General features: G+C 38.1%; 1 protein-coding gene across 1 annotated transcript in view; it reads left to right on the top strand.

The window, feature by feature from the left end:
* Nucleotides 1–762: 762 nt before the first annotated feature.
* The window catches only part of LOC117983192 (paired mesoderm homeobox protein 2B-like), a 42,784-nt gene continuing 23,252 nt past the window's right edge, over nt 763–20,294 (top strand). The window contains exons 1-2 of the mRNA XM_069499415.1: nt 763–1,043; nt 11,144–11,340. Coding sequence (XP_069355516.1) covers nt 815–1,043; nt 11,144–11,340 — 426 coding nt within the window. The 5' untranslated portion in view covers nt 763–814. The remainder of the gene's footprint in view (nt 1,044–11,143; nt 11,341–20,294) is intronic.

Genomic DNA, 20,294 nt, shown 5'->3' with positions numbered 1-20,294 from the left:
GGAAGAAACGAAAATATTTCTTTATAATTGCTTGCTAAGACTGAGGGTTTTGTACGTTACTTACTTGTAAATTATACTAAATTTAAAATTTCTAAAAACTCGTAACAAGTAAAGTTCTAAGCGTAGCTGAAAATAATTTCAGTTTCTATTACACAAGCACTGCTCACCGCGGCCACCCCTAGACAACGATCAATCACACGCACTGCGAAACCTTTTTCTGCCACTGAATCCGTCTTAGCTTGCAAAATAAGTTTTATACTTTAACACCATAATTTCCGTAGGTACCTACTACCTATTACCATAAAATTGGGGTGCAATAATAATCCGATTCAAATATACCAACGGTAATTCATTAGTACGTACCTGGGTCGTTAATTACAAGTTTTTTATTTTCCTCAATGACAAAGAAACTGTCGGCGAAAAGAAAAGTAGACAAGTGTCGTGACATGCACCCTCGAGCGTGCCGCGGCGGGGTGAAGGCGGGGGGACGTCGGGGCGGCACCCCCGGCCGTTGGGCGCGCCCATTGGCCTTCCCGGGGGTGCGGCCCCGCCTCCTCCTCGAGGCTCGCCCTTATTGAATTAGGCTTATCATTCGATTTCAAGTGGGGCGAGCGCGCGGTCCTCCGTGCCGGCAAAAACTATCCTAGCGATCCGATACCATCTGTAATCGGCATAATTCGATATACATTCCGCTCATCCAATTATGTGGCTGTGAGCCTTCGCGACCTCGTGTGTTCGCGTGCCGCGGCGCGTCGCTTTGGGCGGCAGCTGGGTCTCGGGGCCGATGTCAGGGAGTGCGTCGGGATAGCTCAGCATGGAGTACGGGTACCTGAGCGGGGCCGGCGGCGGGTTCGACGGCGGCTGCCTGGGCTCGGGCGGTGGCGAGCTGTCGTGGGGCGAGCTGGCGTCGTGCGGGCAGATGTCGCAGGCCGCGTACCGTTACCAGGGCATGCGCTACCAGCCGCCGCCGCCGCAGTGCGCGCGCCCGCAGGACGCCGCCATGAGGAACCACCATATATTCCCGCCCGCAATGAATCTACAACGTAAGTTGCCTGCTAACAAACATTATTGTTACCCAAAATGAAGGATGGAGACAAAAAGAAACAAAACAAGAGAAAGAAATATAATACAAGCGACACCATTACTGCTTAGTAGCGATTTCTCTCTCAGTTTAATCTTTAGGTGAGGATCTTAGAACTACAGGTGATATAGTAGGTAGATATTGTTATAATACTACTCAGTAGGTAGGTATCTTCGTTATATTCAGGGAAAGTTCTAGGATATTTTAGTAATAATGGAAGAATGACTATTAGGTAAATCCTAAAATAGTGATTTTTATATAGGTATATTCACCTAATTTACCTACTTATAAGAATATTTTTATAGTTCAATAAAAGGAAAGTTTTCTCCCGTATAAAATATGGCAAATGATGAAAAATATATCTATTATAAAAACAGGTTTTACAGATTCCAATTTTCAATCATGTTCTAACGATGTGCTACGCCACGCTACGCGGCGTAGCTCCCGTTATTATATTGTAGCAACATTCACTTTTTACGCGACTACGGCAAAGTCAAAAGGAAGGTTTATGATTTTGGCAGTCTATGTATGTATGTATGTACGAATGTACGTATGTATGTTTGTATTTATGTGTGTTCCACTGTGGCGGCTAAACTACTTGGCTGATTTTTATGAATGTGGTGTCAATTGATTGTTATGGTCCAGGTGATATAGCCTACATTTTATACGAACAAAACTGATCTTGACAGATGTTACATCCAAAGAGTGGAGGTCTTTAAATTTTTTTTTGCTATTGTATTGTGTCAAATGAAAGAAAAAAAATCTGAGTTCATAAATATACTTAAATATGGTATACAATTGAAATATACCAAACGACAGAAAATCAATTTTACTATAATATTTCAGAGTTTCGGGTTTTAGTTTTCAACTTTATCTTTTTACAGGTTTCCTTTATAATTTATTGTAGTATGCTGGTTACTCTATAGTACCTACTAATAAAGTAATGGTAATAAGATCAGTGGTTGGCTGTTTGAATCTCGTTTTATTAAACAAGAATATTGAACAATAAAAATTATTAATTTTGAACGCTTTACAACGTGAATCGAGAAAAAATTTAGATTGTTCAATATACCTACTCAATATACCTAAATACTTATGCATTACCTACTAAAAATGTAACTGGAAGCCCATTAAATATATATTTAATATAAAAGTTAATATAAGGAAGCATTTTAATAAATGAAGCCCAAGACTGTAATTTTATAAAATTTGTATCTCTGTTTATCTGTCTATTAAACCTAAACAGATTTTGACAATTATATTTATTTACAAAGGTTGTACAAAAGGTAGATTTTATTTACAAAGGTAGGTGTACAGATTTAATAAATAGGGATTTCTTAATTTCAAATCCCATGCTTATGTAGGTACATTCTGTATTATATTATGTTAAACAAGTAGGTACCTGTGTCATGAACTTACTAGAAACCGTTATAATTTTGCGACTCCTACGGCCCACCTCAAGAAAGTCCAAAAGTAGTTTGTGGGAATGAGTACCTATCTGCCTATAATCTTTTTATAATAAAATTCTGCAATCAATTTTAGATTTGCCAGCACAAGTTTCAAAAATCTATTCAAAGTATACCTACTCCTAAAAAGAGCATATAATACAGTCGAAGATTATGTACCTATCCAAAAATAATAAAAGAGCGTGGATTTGACCTGCAGCTCGCTCCAGCAATAGGTAAGTAAATAATAAATGTTTCTGGTACAAATAAATTAAATTACATACAAAAGATTGCAATAGATATTTACTTATACCTATTCATGACATAGGTAATATTGTAAATCGAATCTTTGAAAAAATCATGCGCCGAGTTTCTTGCTGGTTCTTCTCGGTAGGAAAGGCATTTCGAACCAGTGCTTGGTAAATTAATGTAATTACTTTGTAATAGTTTATTTGAATAAACATATTTTTATTCTATTCTATTCTAATGGCATGGAACCCTCTTAGGACGTCAGACGTGAGTACTACTAGGGGGTGACAATTTAATTATTTCTGATAATCGTTATAAAAATACTATTAGTAGGTAGGTACCTTCTTTAGTATACCCAGGTAACTACCATGTAACAGTAAAACTCCCATTTAATATCGAGTAGATCGAAGAAATCGATCCTCTTTATTTCCTATCCCGTGGGAATTTTGGAAAATCCAGCCTACTTCCAGCACATACCTATAATGCGATTTCATTGTAAAATTACAGATAATTTCTTTAAGCTTTACAAAATATTTTAAAACACGTAACTAACAACAGAAATAGAATCGGAAAACTTTTTAACATGTTATTCCCCTTATGGCAAAGTGAAATCGTTTTCATTTGCTGAACAAGTGGCGGGATGATGGGGGAGCAAGAACAAGGTTGCGACGTCACGAAACAAAGAGTGGCCTGGGCGGGCGGGGGCGAGGGGGCCAGCTTCCAGCCGCGTGAGCGATTGCGCCCGTAATTGGCGGCGGCGTCCACGCGAATCTTAGAGGGAGGACAGCATTGCGAACCAGTCTTGCTTTTGCCTTGCGGATCTCAGCCTGCGCCTTGTGCAGTCTCCCCTTCAACTTTGCCTCACACCCGCGAACACCCACGCAACGATAATTCTCTTCGCGTAATCTTGAGTAAACCCGCCTTATTCACGTTAATCACGCAGAAATTAATTACAAGTTTTGCGTATTAATTGTTGTACAATTACAAGCATTATGCCTATGGTGGTGTTGTAATATCTCATTGCTGGTAGCCCAAGCTATATTAATAAAGTTTGATATTAATAATTTTAAGGAGCTTTACTTTGCATTAAAATTAAACAGTTTTATCAACGCGTATTTAATCCAAGAAACAGGTACTAAACTAAACCTGTAAATAGATATATAATAGATATCCTTTTGATATAAAGCATATAATAGCTGATTCATTGTTATACTTAATACATTTTCTATCACTTAATAATTTTCTTTACTACAAAACTCTGCGTATCAATCAAAACAATGTTTGTTAATGTAAGTTTTATATTTTGTATTATATTTTAGCCAACAAAATAAACTTATCTACTTAATCATTAAGCGAAGCTTACTAACAAGGTTTTCCAGTTCAGGGCATCTCAGAATCCGGGTCTCCAAAACTTGTAGATTGAATACAATATTCGAAGTATATCTACGGATGTTTATTCGATTTGATTTGTAACGCAGAGGGAAAATTCCAATAGTTGGGTAGGTACCTATCCTAAACCAATATCGCCATTCCTATTCGCGTCGGCGCGCCTTTGCATGCAAGTGGACGGGTTAATTCAATTTGGTGGCACGGAGGGCAATATTTTATCGCATCATGTGATCTGTTCTGTCCCAGTAAGTATAGTATAGTAGAGTGGGTCATAAAAAAGGCAATATCTCACAGTCGAGCTGCGTCGCGAGCCGCGGTCGTAACTTCTACAATGTAACGCCACACTCTGCTAGAGATGCTGCTTTTATTTTTGGAAATGGTAATGTGATATGACAATGTGGATACAATATAGGCAGTTGTTTATTTTCACCATCCGCTAGAGTTTATCAGTTTTACCAACTTTTATACAATTTTTGCTCTTAATTAGTCATCTCATTCATTAATCTCCTCGAAGATCTTTATTTTCTAAACAATAAAGCAACAAAATATTTTTTTATAGGGATTAATAACTTAAAATGCGATATTAACCCATAGATAGCTGGAGCCTCTTGCATGTTATATTTTCTTATTATCTCACTAACATTTAGTGCTGAGTACGCTCATCGCTGCTACTAGCGCCAAAATGGCGATAGTCAAATTGCTTGAAAAATAGAACCGATCGGAGATCTAGCGTATGAATCTACTATGAAATTAGTGTTATTATATATATTTTATATTAGTGGTTATTCGCCACAGTTCAGTTTAATTGAGAACAGAGTCAAAGTAAGTAACCTACTGTATTGGCAATAGGTATAAAAAATGGAAAGATAATAATAATATGTTGTAATCATTCTTATACACCGTTTTACGAGTGCCCACGTCCCGTCGTCGAGAGGAAAATTTAACTTCTGTTTCGGAGTGCCTGTTTTACTGCTGCCATTGCGGGAATTTACCTACATGTTTATTTGCAAATGTAACATATATTGGCATTCTGTATCACTCTTATATTTTTGTTACTCAAGAATTGGATAAAGTTTACGTTTTAAATGTAAATTTTGAACGAGCAAAGCCTGGGACTGCAACTGTCTCCTCCTCTTCCTTACGTCGCTCCCTCATTACTGAAAATCATGGCTTCTTTCTTATAACACACTCTTGATAATATTTTTCCAACGTAGCAAAACACATTTAGATGCCAGAGTCAAGTCAACAGCTTCCTTCATCTGGTCTGTCTGTCCTGGGCCTTTGGGCTTTTTGGCCTTTTTTCTTCGATCTTAATAGCTGCAGTTAGCATGAGCTTTTCTATGGTTGTCGCATCTTTTCTGGTTATGTGACCGAAGTAGGTATTTATTTGACCTAAAATATTTCTAAATTGTACTGTAGCACCACTGTAGTACCTTTGTTACAAGTTTTCCCAATAACAACAGCTCATTTCTTAACACAAATAAACGTGACAAAACAACGGACGCCTATCATTTTTCGGGCAGAAAGCAATGTAGGTTTGTTTCAGGGCTCCATTAATCCTAACCCTTCCTGCGCAATATGCCGCGATGACGCGCCGACATCGCCTGCATTATGGATGTTGGCGAACTTTGCGCGTGACGCGAGAAAAATGAACCTCAGCCGACTGACGGATAGCGAAACGATTTACTCACTCCTCGCCGAAAGTATTCTGAACCAGGATGCTCTAGAATAACTTTCAGGTTGAGGTTGACTGTGCGTAAATTACTAGGTACTCATATTATAAATGCGAAAGTGACTTTGTTTGTTGGTTTGTCCTTCAATCACGCCGCAACAGAGCAACGAATAGACGTGATTTTTTGCATGGATAAAGACCTAGAGAGTTAGGTATAAAGGCTTCATTTTATCCCGGATAATTGAGAGCTCTCACAGGATTATAAAAAACCTAAATGCACGCGGACAAGGTCGCGGGCATTAGCTAGTCTATAATTAAGTACCTATGGATGGGAAAATGTTGAGATTTACATACAATTTTGACAGATAAGTTTATAGGTATATGAATTAGATAAAACATTCGTTTGTGTGAAAATCTTTCAAGTGGTTGCAACCTTTGTTTGCCTGGTCCTATACCTACCTAAATCAAAACGTGTTACTTAATTCATACTTAACCCGAGGGGCCAAAGCATACAGACGGAGTAGAGTAGAACCTCTAAAGAAGTGTCTTTTGGATAACACACACTTAAACTCAGTTTTAGGGGCGTTGACATATTGTTGGAATTAAACCTAAAGCTATAGCTTTAGTTTTAAGCTTACGTAATCGTAAATTATCACCATTAAGTAGGTATATCATACAAATCCAATAACTGATAATCAAAAAGTGTACATTTTATTTCGAAAAAAAAGATAGGTATTTGACTTTGACTTTGAAAGAAGCCGCCCTTCGGCTCTACTTCATTTCTCTTCTTGCTTACTCTACATTAGTGAATTTCAACTGAATAACTACCACATTGTTCAAGATATTTTCATGCACTAATATAAGCTATCTTTTAAACAATTCATCACAAGGTACCCAAGTGTAAATACAGTAGATTCCCGGGGCCCCCTCAAGTCGCTCCGTCTTATAATTAGCGGAACATTGCCGGGTAGAGCAGGTGGGAGGCGAGGGGGTCGGGGGTTGGGGGATTCATGGATCATATCACCTGTGAATTAATCGGCGTCTGACGATTAATTAGCACCACGTGCTCTGCGTAACGAGTTTATACATAAGCCAAGGTATTTGGTAAAGATGAGACAGAGTTGTGGCCATTTGCTTTGATTTTCTTTTGCTTGACTAATCCTTGCTTTAACGGTGAAAGAAAACATCGTGAGGAAACCTGCATACCTGAAAGTTCTCTATAATGTTCTCAAAGGCGTGTGAAGAATTCCAATCCACACTTGGCCAGCGTGCGGTGGCCTAAACCCTTCTTATTCTGAGAACAGACCTGTGCTCAGTAGGGCGCGCTGGCAATGGGTTGACCATTATGATGATGATGATGAATAATCCTTAAATATGACAAAATAAAGCTTTATCCGCAGAATCTGTCTGTCTGTACACTTTTAATTTAGAAAATATCATGTGAATTTAATTCAGTTTTCATCAAAAAAAGATCTCACAATAGGCACATTCTATGAGAAGACGTCAGCTTGTTGTAGCACACTGCACAAGCTGCCTTGCATACGTGCAAGGTGCATGAGGCTAGGGGAGTACATCCTCCAGGATGATCCCAATGGGTATCGCGCAAGACAGGCACCGGCGCACGTTCTTTAGAGTTCCCAGAGCCTCTTAGTAAGTACTGAGGATGCCACTGAGGAAGTTTAGTGGGTAGAAATCCCATATAATCCAATCTCTGTCTAAAGAAATCAGGTATCAGATTTACCCCTCGTTCAAAAAAGGTAGGTATATGTTTATCTACATTTTTAGTTTTTACACGTATCAATTGTCGGGCAATTCATAAAATTCTACCACCAATTCCGAATGTTTTCCGTAGAGACAGCCAACTCCCAGTAGACATTCAGGACGATCTATAAAATTATAAAGGTCGCAATAACAATGAGATCCCCTCGCCTGACCCACGATCTGCAAACTCGAATTAAACGTCATAAGAACAGAAACATCTTGGCGAGATCCTCTTCATTAGGTTTCGCAAATTGCGGGGGGAGGTGCGCGGGCAGTGACATGCTCCCCATCCCCCGCGCGCTTGCTCCCCCTCTATTAATAATGCAAATGAGACCGCAACTCGCCCAAGAAGCGAGTCTCGATTAATTCCGGTTCATTTGAGGTAATTGTCGCTGCGATGCGGTCTGCGGTTCGCCCGCACGTCCGCACGGCTAATGTCTAAACAGTTTCATGGGATTTTACTTTATGTCTCTGGTAATGGGTTTGCACATCAACGACTAACCCATTTTATAGTCGTATGTTTCGTTCCTGTTGTCATCAAACAGAATTATTGACGTAAATAAGTCTATGCGTAAATCCTACAATTTACTATGTATAGCAATCAATATCCATACCAAATATTATACCTGAATGCGAAAATGTTTCTGTCTGTCTGTTACCTTTTAACAGCCCATCATCCGTTGTTTGATTTAGTCAAAATTTTGTACATCGATAGTTTGTATCACGAAGACGATATACAAAATAAAATACCTATAATTTTGTTCCGGAAGATAAAAGTTTCAATAGGATTCTCGAAAAACGTAATTACATGCGGATGAAGTTGCCAATATCATTTAGTTTCGATATCTATATAAAAAAACATAGGTTTAAATAGGTAAGTAGGTACAATTTTATTACTGTATCAGTAAACAAAAATATGATATTGGGGTATAAGACAATATAAACACTGGAATTTCCAAGCATATACGGTTACTTATAGTTTCTCGTAAGTTCTCGTAATTGTATACTTATAATAAAACTGTAACTGGACGATTCCTGTACATCTAAATATTTAAAAGGAAAGGGTGACTGACTGACTGACTGACTGATCTATCAACGCACAGCTCAAACTGCTGGATGGACCGGGCTGAAATTTGGCATGCTGATAGCTATTATGATGTAGGCATCCGCTAAGAAAGGATTTTTGAAAATTCAACCCTTAAGGGGGTGAAATAGGGGTTTGAAATTTGTGAAGTCCACGCGGACGAAGTCGCAACCATAAGCTAGTTAAATATATTTTGAAAATTTTAGTTGGAGGTAACATTATTATCGATAGACTCCATTTTTTTTGGAATTTATGTCTGTCTATCTGTCTGTCTGTGTGTGCGCGGATCACGCAAAAACTACTGAATAGATTTTAATGAAATTTGGTACAATGGTTGCTGATAATCCGGGTTAACATATAGGGTAGTTTTTATCCCGAAAAATATCAATTTCTTTATTGATTTTACTCCTTAACTACGTGAAATCTTTTAACACCTATTTAACTTTTGTTACCACGTAAGTTTGGTGAAGATTTGATTAGCAGTTTTGGGAATAGACGACGGACCTCCTCAACGGGTAACAGCAAATCGATCGCAATCAGTATAATAGCTTAGTAAAAAGTAGATTCGCAACCATAATACATAGCATATAGCATACAATACATTTTCATTTCTTCCCTATTAGTCACAGGTTGGTAAACATTGGTATGTGCCTAAATTTCTCAGAGCAATTTAAAAAATAATAATACAACAAACCTACCGGTTTCACTGTATTTATTACACATTACCTGTATATCATAAATGCGAAAGTGTGTTTGTTTGTTGGTTTGTCCTTCAGTGACGAGCAATAGATCGACGTGATTTTTTTACATGGGTATAGTTAAAGATCTGGATAGTGGCATAGGCCACTTTTTATACCGGAAAATCAAAGAGTTCCCATAGGATTTTTTAAAACCTAAATCCACGCGGACGAAGTCGTGGGCATCTGCTAGGATCTAGATGCCCACGAGCTACGCGTTACGTTTATTTTTTTACTATCCTAGAACACCGTCAAACTCTAGTATCATTTTACTCATAAAATGATAATAGAAACTCAAATTCTAGTATCATTTTATGAGTAAAATGATACTAGAGTTTGACGGTATTCTAGGATAATCAAAAATAAACGTAACGCGTAGCTCGTAGAACAAGTAGAACAACAAAAGAATGCATTTCCTTCCGTAGAATAAGGCGTAGCGGCGTAGCGTGAGCGTAGCTAGGATCGATACCAACACGCGACATGCCACCTCTACGGTTTTTCTATCTTTATATTTATTTTTATTATTTCAGTGTGGTTTCTGCACTACATAGTAGGTAGGTACCTGAATGTATTTTGTTATTTTTTTGCATTTTGTATACCAGGAAATCGGCAAAAGTTATAAAGCAGTTTCTAGGTTCAATTAGGTAATTAAGTATATATATATAACATGCAGGACGAAGAAAAAATCAATCTTGAAACAGTTGCACAGTATCATAATAATTACTTACGAGTCATTTTATAATCTATATGCTCGTTATCAAGTACCTGTAGAAACCACAGAAACTGATTTTGCGAAAGTCAAACACATATTTATAGGTTAAAAGTGAATACTACTGAAATGAATAATTAGACTTATTGATATTCTGGGAAAAATAAGTAGGTACTTACTAGGTACGTACTACCATGGCCCAAAAATCTTACATATTAATGAGAACTCAAAAATACGCTCCTCCTTAATTAAAACGGGAAACAGTATTTACATTTATAAACAGTAAGTACCTACATATACAACGGTGTAGGTACACCGTCAGTACCTACTGTAGCGAGGGCGTAGTGAGGGGGAGACAAAAATGGCCGCCTTGCCATGTACTTTTTCTCCCAGTCACCATAACGGATCAAGTAGATAGCTTTTAGGATATCGTCTTCACTTCTATGATGTATCGATTAATTGCTAATTTTATGCTGACTTAGTTTGAAATCAACTATCAACACAACAATGTTTAAAACTTTCAGGTTTACCTAATACCACCGTAAAGGGTCAATTAGGTATATCGCTTTTAGGATACTGTTATGACTTCTTTATATCAACTAAGTTGATCGTTTTATGTCCAACATAATTTAGTCAATTATCAACATATCAATAGTTAAGACTTTCAGTTAAAATTGAAACTATGTATACCTATTTCGTTTGGGTTTTAGAGATTTTAATTTCTTTCAAATTCTCTAGTAGGTACATTGATTTATTAACAATCATTTAAATATTACCAGTGGCCTCACTTCAGTACTGATATCATAAAATTATACGGACCTATCAGAACTTTGTTCAAGAGACAATCTTAATTAACTTATTGGTGAACACTTGAATAAAAATCTGGTTTAATTTTTCAGAATGGTAAAATGAGACGGATGAAGTAGTGTGTGATTTTATTTATGATATGCAGTGCATTTATTTCAATAAAATACTTTGATACCTACTGATCTATCAAAACTTTTCTTTTGTTTCAGCCGGTCTTCCATACAAAGTATACGGTGGCCACGAAGGCTCACTGACGGAAAAACGTAAACAGCGAAGGATTCGGACAACCTTCACTTCGGCACAACTCAAAGAGTTAGAAAGAGCATTCCAAGAGACGCATTACCCTGACATCTACACGAGAGAAGAAATAGCTATGAAAATTGATCTCACAGAAGCTAGAGTACAGGTAAGCTCTATTATAAAAAACTAGCAACCAGCCTCGGCTTTGCACGGGCACCTTTAGAGGAATATTATTTTACTAAATACTACACTGGATAAGTGGATACATTGTTTTCGTGTAACTATGTATGTATTTATCTGCGTGTGTAACTACGTGTGTATTTACCTACGCAACGCACGCAACGGAAGCTCTCAGATAGTATACATTTCTTATCAGTTTAATTCACAATAATTATCATCATACCGGTAGCTTATTTAAGCAAAATTTCTGAAAATTATAGCCATCTTAGATAATTTGTAAATATTGATGAAAGCCGTATGAAAATCTGTACAGTACAATATCTTAGATTAGCTTGACCAGCCACGAACTCCTGGCCGTGGCGGGCAACTTTAAACAATATAATATAAAAATAATTGTTTTAGGTATGATGTTTAGTGATTAGTAACAATAGATAGTTATAAAATGTATTAGATTTAGAACTGATCTCATAGCAAAAGAGATCTTAGAGAATTTACAGTAAAAACTTCGGTGTCAAAATCTTGTAAAAATTTGTTACTAATCTGTACAAAACTGTTTTCAAAATTAAAAACCATGTATACTTTCGTTTGTACATGAACATCCATTATTATCTATTAGTTATGTTTAGATCTAGGTACTTACGTTGATTTTGAAAACAGTAGCAAGCGTGACAACGTTCATTGATTTAATGGAGTAAAGTAATCAAAATATTTCGGGCTCCCGCTGGGCGGTGAAAAAAAAAGCAGCTTTTTCGCTCTGTCCGTCACTGCATTTCCACAGTCCAATTAGTGTCCGGTAATTCGGCTGCGGCTGACGGTGCCTTGCCAAAAAAACGTAGCAGACACGGTTAGCTGTTAATTTCATAATAGGCGGCTCATTTTTATGTAAGGCGGTGCTGGCTGCGACGTTCGGTCTTGCTCCTATTGAATATTTAATACGGCAGAATCGGGTGAGTGGAGCGAGAACTGATCACGTCTCGCCGCAAGCGACCCGCTGGTGACTCCGTACTAATCTCATATTCTGGATGACGACGCCCGAAACGGGATATTCTTTTTCATAAACATTCTTATGATTGTGACTAGAATTGCGTTTGGAAAATATGACTGTGTAGTGTGTACTTGTCAGTTCCATTCTATGTGTTGATTATTAAACTACTTAGGTAGGTATATAGTTTTATATTAACACAATACTGATAATACTTATATAATTTTGAAAAATTATCAGTTTATTTATTGTGTCGGTTTATCTTGCTGGAAGACGCCTCATACGATAGTTAGGTACCTATATACTTATTTGTACGCGATCTCCACTCTATAGAATTTTCCGGTGTCAGCGGGATCCAGTGACTACGAAGGCGAAGGCTTTTGGAAAAGTAGTGGACGTTCGCAGGCTGAAATGATGATGATGATTTTCTTCCAAATGGTTTGAATTAAAGGAATACGTAAAATATTTTAAGTGGTGGTTAAACTGCCTTGAAATCCACTAAGAATTTTTTGGATATCAATTATTAGTCAAATATATAGGACCAATGCGGTCGACGTTTAGTATTACAGAAGAGCTACAAAAAAGAAAGGTAGTAATAACAGACAAGTACACCGCAAGTAAGTATACAATGTACAATGGATAAACAATCGTAAAGGTACTGTAGCCGCTTCCCCTGCTCATTACGTTAAAAAGTATCGGAATGGCAGGCAGCCGCCATAAATTTCGCGGGCGGTCGCGTATTTCAGCCCCGCGCGACTCTCGATAATTAAAACTCGACTGGAAAATGCGAATTCACATATTACAATTAAAATTGGGTGTACACGACCCGTGGTAAATACAGTATTCATTGTAGCGTGCAAACAAATGTACTGGTAATTAAATTATTTTGATGTACAGTATGCTTCCTGATTGTCGGTAGGTACATATGTAAAGCTTTTCGTTTTACACAAATTATTTTCATATATTCTTTATAAATTTAAACTTTATCTTGGTAGATATGAATGAAAATGAGTTTTTGTATCGGTTAAAAAGAACATGTTTGACTCTTACCGTCCTACTTTTTGGCTAACATTTTATAACATGTAAATGTACCTAATATTTTAAATCACGACATCAGACGAGTCGCAGGGAGCCGCTGGATCCAGGCGGCGCTAGACCGTGGCGTGCATGGAAGTCCCTACAAGAGACTTATGTCGAGCAGTGGACGTCTATTGGTTGATGATGATGATTTTAAATCATCTTACACGTTTTTTCTACGTCTTGTACAGTGTAAAATAACCCGAAAAATCTATTTCGAGTAAGTAGATACGATACGAAATCATACAATAGTTTGTTGATTCAAACGTATCAAAGAACCGAAGCTTACTTAAAGCCTAAGGCTGTCTGTCCACTGGTGCGGAGCTACATAGCGGAGCGGAGCGAGAAAATGATGCGGAGAGGTGTTGCGGACTGTATCTGTCCATAGACGCGGAACTAGGTAGTGGAGCGGAGCGAGAAAGTAATGCGAAGCAGAGTTGCGGACTGTGTTTTTTCATACGCGGAGCTAATTTCCGAGCATGCGACGAGTCATTTGAGCTACTGGTGGCGGGCAATTGGTTCCCCGCTCCGCTCCCCAGCTCTTCCTCACTGATATGTTACTCATCAGCGCGGCCCCGCTCCGTGTTAAAATGTATGATTTTTTAAAGTAGTCCGCAAATCCTTGTCCACTGCAGCGAAGCGGCGTTTATGCAATTCTATTGATTAATATTTGCACAGTTCTGCTTCTCTCATCTCTTCTCCGCACCAGTGAACAGGCAGCCTAAGACTTGGTTAAGCCTGTGAAGGTACAGTAGCCGGCAGAAAATATTGTACATCGACCTTTAGAAAGGGAGTTCAGCTTCGTAGAGCGTTGTCTCTGTCACTCATACTTATGTGACGTTTTGTCAATCGCAACGACAGAGACAACGCTCTACGAAACCGCTATCTCTTTACGATACGATATAAAACTTACGCAAAAAACCTATTCAGTGCTTTTGAAAACTGACACATCTTTAAACAATGTCCAGCTTTAGGTAGATATAGAAATAAAAACTAAAAGCCATAAGTAAAATAGCACTAAATTGAATTAACTTGTTTTTGAAGATATGGATCTCTGAATTGCAGTCTACGGAGATCCCCTGAGAGAGCGGTGAGCGCAAGATCTAAGACCTGGATTGACATTTTGTGGCTCTCCCGAAGGCCGGCGCGTCAATCTTTATTGCAAAGCCTCATGTCATATTTTACTGACCAAAACTTTCTAAATAAATGATGAGGGGCTATCTCTTTCCAAAGGTTGATGTACAATATTTTCTGCCGGCTACTGTACGATATAATAATTAAATGTACGATATACTTACTATGTAAGATACATTAGTTCCCAGTCAAAGTGATTGCTAATGGTCAACCATTTCACAGAGAACGTTATCAGAAAACGTTGACATTACGAAAAAGTAAATATAACGAGGCGTCCTAACCCAACACGCGGATCCTCAAATTCATCAGAGGCGGTTCGCAAACATTCGCCGGTAGCGCTAAGCAAACGCACACAATTTTCTATCTGGCCTGCAATAAAAGCCCACCTGCTACCGTAGAGCAAAAGGAATCGTATGAAGAATGACCAGCTGTTTCATAATACACGTATTTTTCCGTACCCACGTTGTCATAGGGAAAGAGCAATTTAATCCATCACCGCGTTGCACGGCACCGTCCGAGCCGATAAATTCTATATAATTGCGGACGATTTTGGTTTTATTGTTATCCACGAATGGTGAGAGAGATTAGTTCGTGAATATACGGAATTCACAAGCAGATTTTTTATAAATACCAAACTAGTACCTACCGCGACAGGTTGTGAATTGAGATGGCAATCGGGGTATGAGGCGGGGGGATCCCGCATACTTGCACGTCACCCGCGCCCGCCCGCACCGGGTAAGCACGGGTGCTATGCGGGTTTGCGAATCGTTCCCACCCCGATTGTTATCTCGACCTCTCGTGAAGGTAGTAGGTACAATATAAGTACGTATAAAGACATACTTACAATTCTTAATCAATATATTTTGGTTTTTAACTGAAAAATTCCTACCAATATCATATTATGCGAAAATAGAAAGTGAGTCTGTCTGTGTGCCTGTCTCTCTATTTGTCTGCCTATTAATTTTTCACAGCTGTAAGTACTTAAGTACATCTGAACTGATCTCGACGAACAGAGATAGCTTTCATCTTTCATGCTGGACATTGGTTACTTTTTCCACATTTAGAGCTGAGATCCAAGCGGACTATAGTCCATACAAAATGACTCCTCACGCGCCATTTTAATTCTGTGGGTCAACAGTCATGTCAAAAGTACGGTTCACCTTTAAAATAAAGACTAAAATCGTACTTTTGACGTGAAATTTGACAGAAAAAGTTAAAATGGAGCATGAGGAGATAAATTTTATGCGTTATGCGTTGCGAGTATTTACTAGAAGATTAAAAAAAGAATAAAAAACTTTTAAAGCGAGACCAAAAAGTTATTAAATAAAGTAAATACTACTAAAAATACATTAAGTATAGGTTTTCGGTATGATTTAGGTTATCTATTGTATGTTTCTATTCTAGATCTAATCAAGGAATAGCCCCTCATCATTTATTAAAAAAGTTTTGGTCAGTAAAATATGACATGAGGCTTTGCAATAAAGATTGACGCGCCGGCCTTCGGGAGAGACACAAAATGTCAATCCAGGTCTTAGATCTTGCGCTCACCGCTCTCCCAGGGGATCTCCGTAGACTGCAATTCAGAGATCCATATCTTCAAAAACAAGTTAATTCAATTTAGTGCTATTTTACATAAGGCTTTTAGTTTTTATTTCTATATCTACCTAAAGCTGGACATTGTTTAAAGATGTGTCAGTTTTCAAAAGCACTGAATAGGTTTTTTGCGTAAGTTTTATATTCAAGTTAAGTAGTAACTAGTAGGTACGTGTATATGCCTAGATGGGGCTAGTTAGCTAAAGTTAAAATATTATAAAATGAACAACAAAATTTTCCAAATTTTCAATTATCTGCTAAGCTGTGCGTCCGTCAGCAAGTAAGAGATCTACTGATAGTATAAAAGGAAAAGCTGACTGACTGATCTATCAACGCACAGCTCAAACCACTGGACGGATCGAGCTGAAATGTGGCATTCAGACAGCTATTATGACGTAGACGTCCGCTAAAAAAAGATTTTTTAAAATTCAACCCCTAGGGGGGTAAAATAGGGCTTACGATTTATGTAGTTCACGCGAAAGAAGTCGCGGGCATAAGCTAGTTGCTAAATAAAATTAAAAATACATACCTACTTATATAAAAGCGGCCTTGTCAAGTGGTACGTAACTTGTGAACAATTTAAATGGAAAATCAGACATCAGTGATGCCCCTTCACAATAATCTGGCGCGCAGGTGGCACGCGCGCGGGCACGCGACCGCCACGCGTTCCGCGCGCCGCGTGATTAGATGCACTTGCCACTCGCTGTATACCAATCTGAGGATACAATCATTATGGTTATTGTTTGTTTGAAATGCAATAATCGGAAAAAATATTGTTAGTGATATTTGGTAAAAGCTTTTTCCCAAAAAATAATATTTCTTCTACAGTATCTTTGACTTGACTGAGAATCCCTAACGTAGCGAAACAGATCGGCCGGCGCGGCGGGGTGATTACGTATCTCGCGACAGGCTTGCGACAGGCGTAAATCTAGCGATCATTGCTGTCAAACGACCGGCTAGAGAGAGACAACAATAGCGACAAAGCAAAATAAGAAGAAGAAGAAGAGAGACAGCAAATGAACTGTCGGATTGCTACTGCTGTCGCGTTGCTGTCGCTACGGCAACGTTTTACGTAATCACCCCGCAGGTGTCCCTTCATCGCGTGTCACTTTGCATTATCAAACAGATCGACAGTAAGAATTCCCCCACTGCGCAGGTTTAAGGTCAGAGTTCTTTTTACCTGACGTGCCTAGCTTTAGTTTTCTCTTTTCTGTCCGTCCCTTTGTCTACTACGCAATAACTGTTTATCCTTTGCGGGAGGACGTAATACTCGAGCGTTACAAAATGGTTTGATTGTGTTGCCAAGTTGCCCTAATGAAACTAGGGCTGTAGTTAATCGCGTTGATTGCGGTTCACGCAGCTAAGCAATCACTTAGAGCGGCTTCGGTGATTCAAAGGACTGTCGTTGGGAGATATCATGTATAATTTTTGGAGGGGATCACAATTATCCATATTTTTCTATTACCTATTTAATAAAACTATAACACAGTACCTTTATACCTACCCAGTACCTGCCTACCGACTATGTATATTTTCAATGACTGTCAGACAATACAAGGCTCAGCTTTAATCGGTGATAGTTCACTCTATAAAAGAATTATTGAAAACTAGCTCACCCAGCCCGGCTTTAAATTTCCAAAAAATATATATCCACTCTCGTTTGTGCAACACGTCATATGCATAGCGACATATTGGCGCGGAATTTACGCACCTTTTGACACCTACGAGCGTGCTTCAAAAATGGTGGTTCGTTAACAGGGTTGGCTTCAGAAAACTAACATTACCTAGCTGACCTTCTCTGGTTGAGCTCTGGTAGAATTTAATTTTAACCCTTTCTTAATCAAATGCGGATCTGTAGTACGTGATAGGTCGAGATGACAATCGGGTTATGAGGCGGGAGAAGCTCCGCACACCTACAGGTCACCCGCGCTATCCAGCACCGAGTTAGCGCGGGGGCTGTGCGGGTGTGCGAGGCGTGCCCACCACGATTACCATCTCGATCTGTCACGTACTATAAAAAGGTAGTTCAGAAAATCTACATGCAAAATCTCAAGTTTCTAGACCCAGAAAATAAATCTGTAAATTGATAATATGTCAGTCAGTCAGTTTTATTCCAACTGCTACACAAGCTGTAGTGCATGTGGCTATCTTGAACCACAAGCAAATAAATCCATCAAAAGTACCAAGTAGGACAAATAATTACCTAACAACAATGTCAAAATTTGGCGGGACTAATCGCAAAGGGCGTGACATTCGATATGGCAGCTAGTACATTTATCTGTGCATCGTGGGAAGAGACGATCGCTCGCGCGATTAGGCCGCGCGCCGTGACCTGCCTCTCCCACGGGAGAGTGTCTAGATCAAACATTCCTGTTAATTGATTAGCATCATTTCACACGACTATATCATTCGAACTGGCCCTTGGCTGCGACTTTATGCACGACAACTTGATTTTACTTGTCGTCTGCCGTACTACTAAACTAAACTTATAGCACCTACATCCATTCCTACATCTAAAATTTCATTATGCTAGTTTTTTTCATATGTTAGAGTTTATCCTTAGGTGGTAAGAATAAAATAAGTATTAAAATTCAATAGTTCAGAGTATGTATTAAACTCAATTAGTGTGCCTGAAGTTTTTTTAAGTACTGAAAATAATAGAAACTTACTCGAAAATTATAGAAAATTATTATTGAAAATAGAAAAGTCCAAACATGACTTGTTACTCGCTCTACCCTGGCATATGCCATTAAAGAGTTCCAGTGCCCACCTTCCTCATCGTCCGGTTTTTGTTATTACATATTTTATAAATACTCATGAAAATAAAGCAAATGTTTATGAATTCAACTATCCTGCCATATGCCATCGGTGAGTTCCATGTCTACCTCCCGCCTCTACCATGAATCATAATCATCTATTTATTATCATCTAAATCACTTGACGTCTCTGCAATATTTCAATTCAATAGAAAAATTGGAAGTAGCTTAAAAATCTGTTACCAATTTCGACGGAATGATAACTAATAAAAGCTTTCAAAAACCGGTCAAGTGCGAGTCTAAATCGCGCACCCGTGCTACAGTCGTATTTTTTCGACATTTTGCATGATAAATCAAAAACGGTTATGCATAAAAATAAATAAAAATCTTTTTAGACTGCCCTTTCATATGATACCTACCCTACTTGGTATAGTAAGTTGATAATACTAATTATTTATTATGAACACATTTTAATTTTTTATTCTGTGATGTAACCACAAATTCACGGTTTTCCGATTTTTCCCCTTACATCTGCTATAAGACTTACCTACCTGCCAAATGATGATTTATGATTCTAGGCCAACGGGAAGTACCTTGTAGGTTTCTTGACTGACACGACAGACAGACAGACAACGAAGTGATCCTATAAAGGTTTATTTTTTCCTTTTGAGGTATAGAACCCTAAAAAGTATACATATACTCAATGAGAGTAAAATAAATACTTAATGTAGGTTATCCCATCAAATAACAATAATATGTTTAGATACTTATAAATAAGTCTCTTTGCATGCAGAGGGACATCTTTGTTTAATTTTTCCGTGGTTTTTCTACACCTATACCTACCTACTCAATTTTCTTTCATGATTGTAAATTAAAAAACCTTAAAAATAATAACAAAGTATTTGACTTAGCCCGTTGGGCTATGAAAGGTAACAGACAGACATTTCCGCTACAAAATACTAACTCTAATAGGTATTTTGTACCTATTGATAACATTATAGATATGAATAAAAAGTTATCAAAATCAATTTTTCCCACCATATACCTACCTATACCTATTTCATATATATATGGCACGTGACTATAGTCGGAGCTCTTACGCAATTATTTTTCATTTAGCTCGCGACTTGTTTTGTCCCTGGAGACGCCATCATGGGATCAAGTGCCCCCATGAAATAAAACTACAGTTTGAATGTGAGAAATTGTTCGCGGTGTGTAGGGACTACTTATTGACATGTGTCTAGGGGTTTGTAATTATTGTAGTTTTCACACGACAACAAAAATGATACAATATTTCATAAACTGTATTTCTTCCATTCCCACGCAGTAGCGCCATCAAAAGTACCTACAGTAAGCGGCAGAAAATAATGTAAATTGTCCTTTAGAAAGAGATAACGG

This window comes from Maniola hyperantus, chromosome 6, assembly GCF_902806685.2.
Source record: "Maniola hyperantus chromosome 6, iAphHyp1.2, whole genome shotgun sequence".
Classification (NCBI taxonomy): Eukaryota; Metazoa; Arthropoda; class Insecta; order Lepidoptera; family Nymphalidae; genus Maniola; species Maniola hyperantus.
Note: the sequence above shows the minus strand (reverse complement) of the source record. Positions and strands in the feature narration are given on the sequence as shown.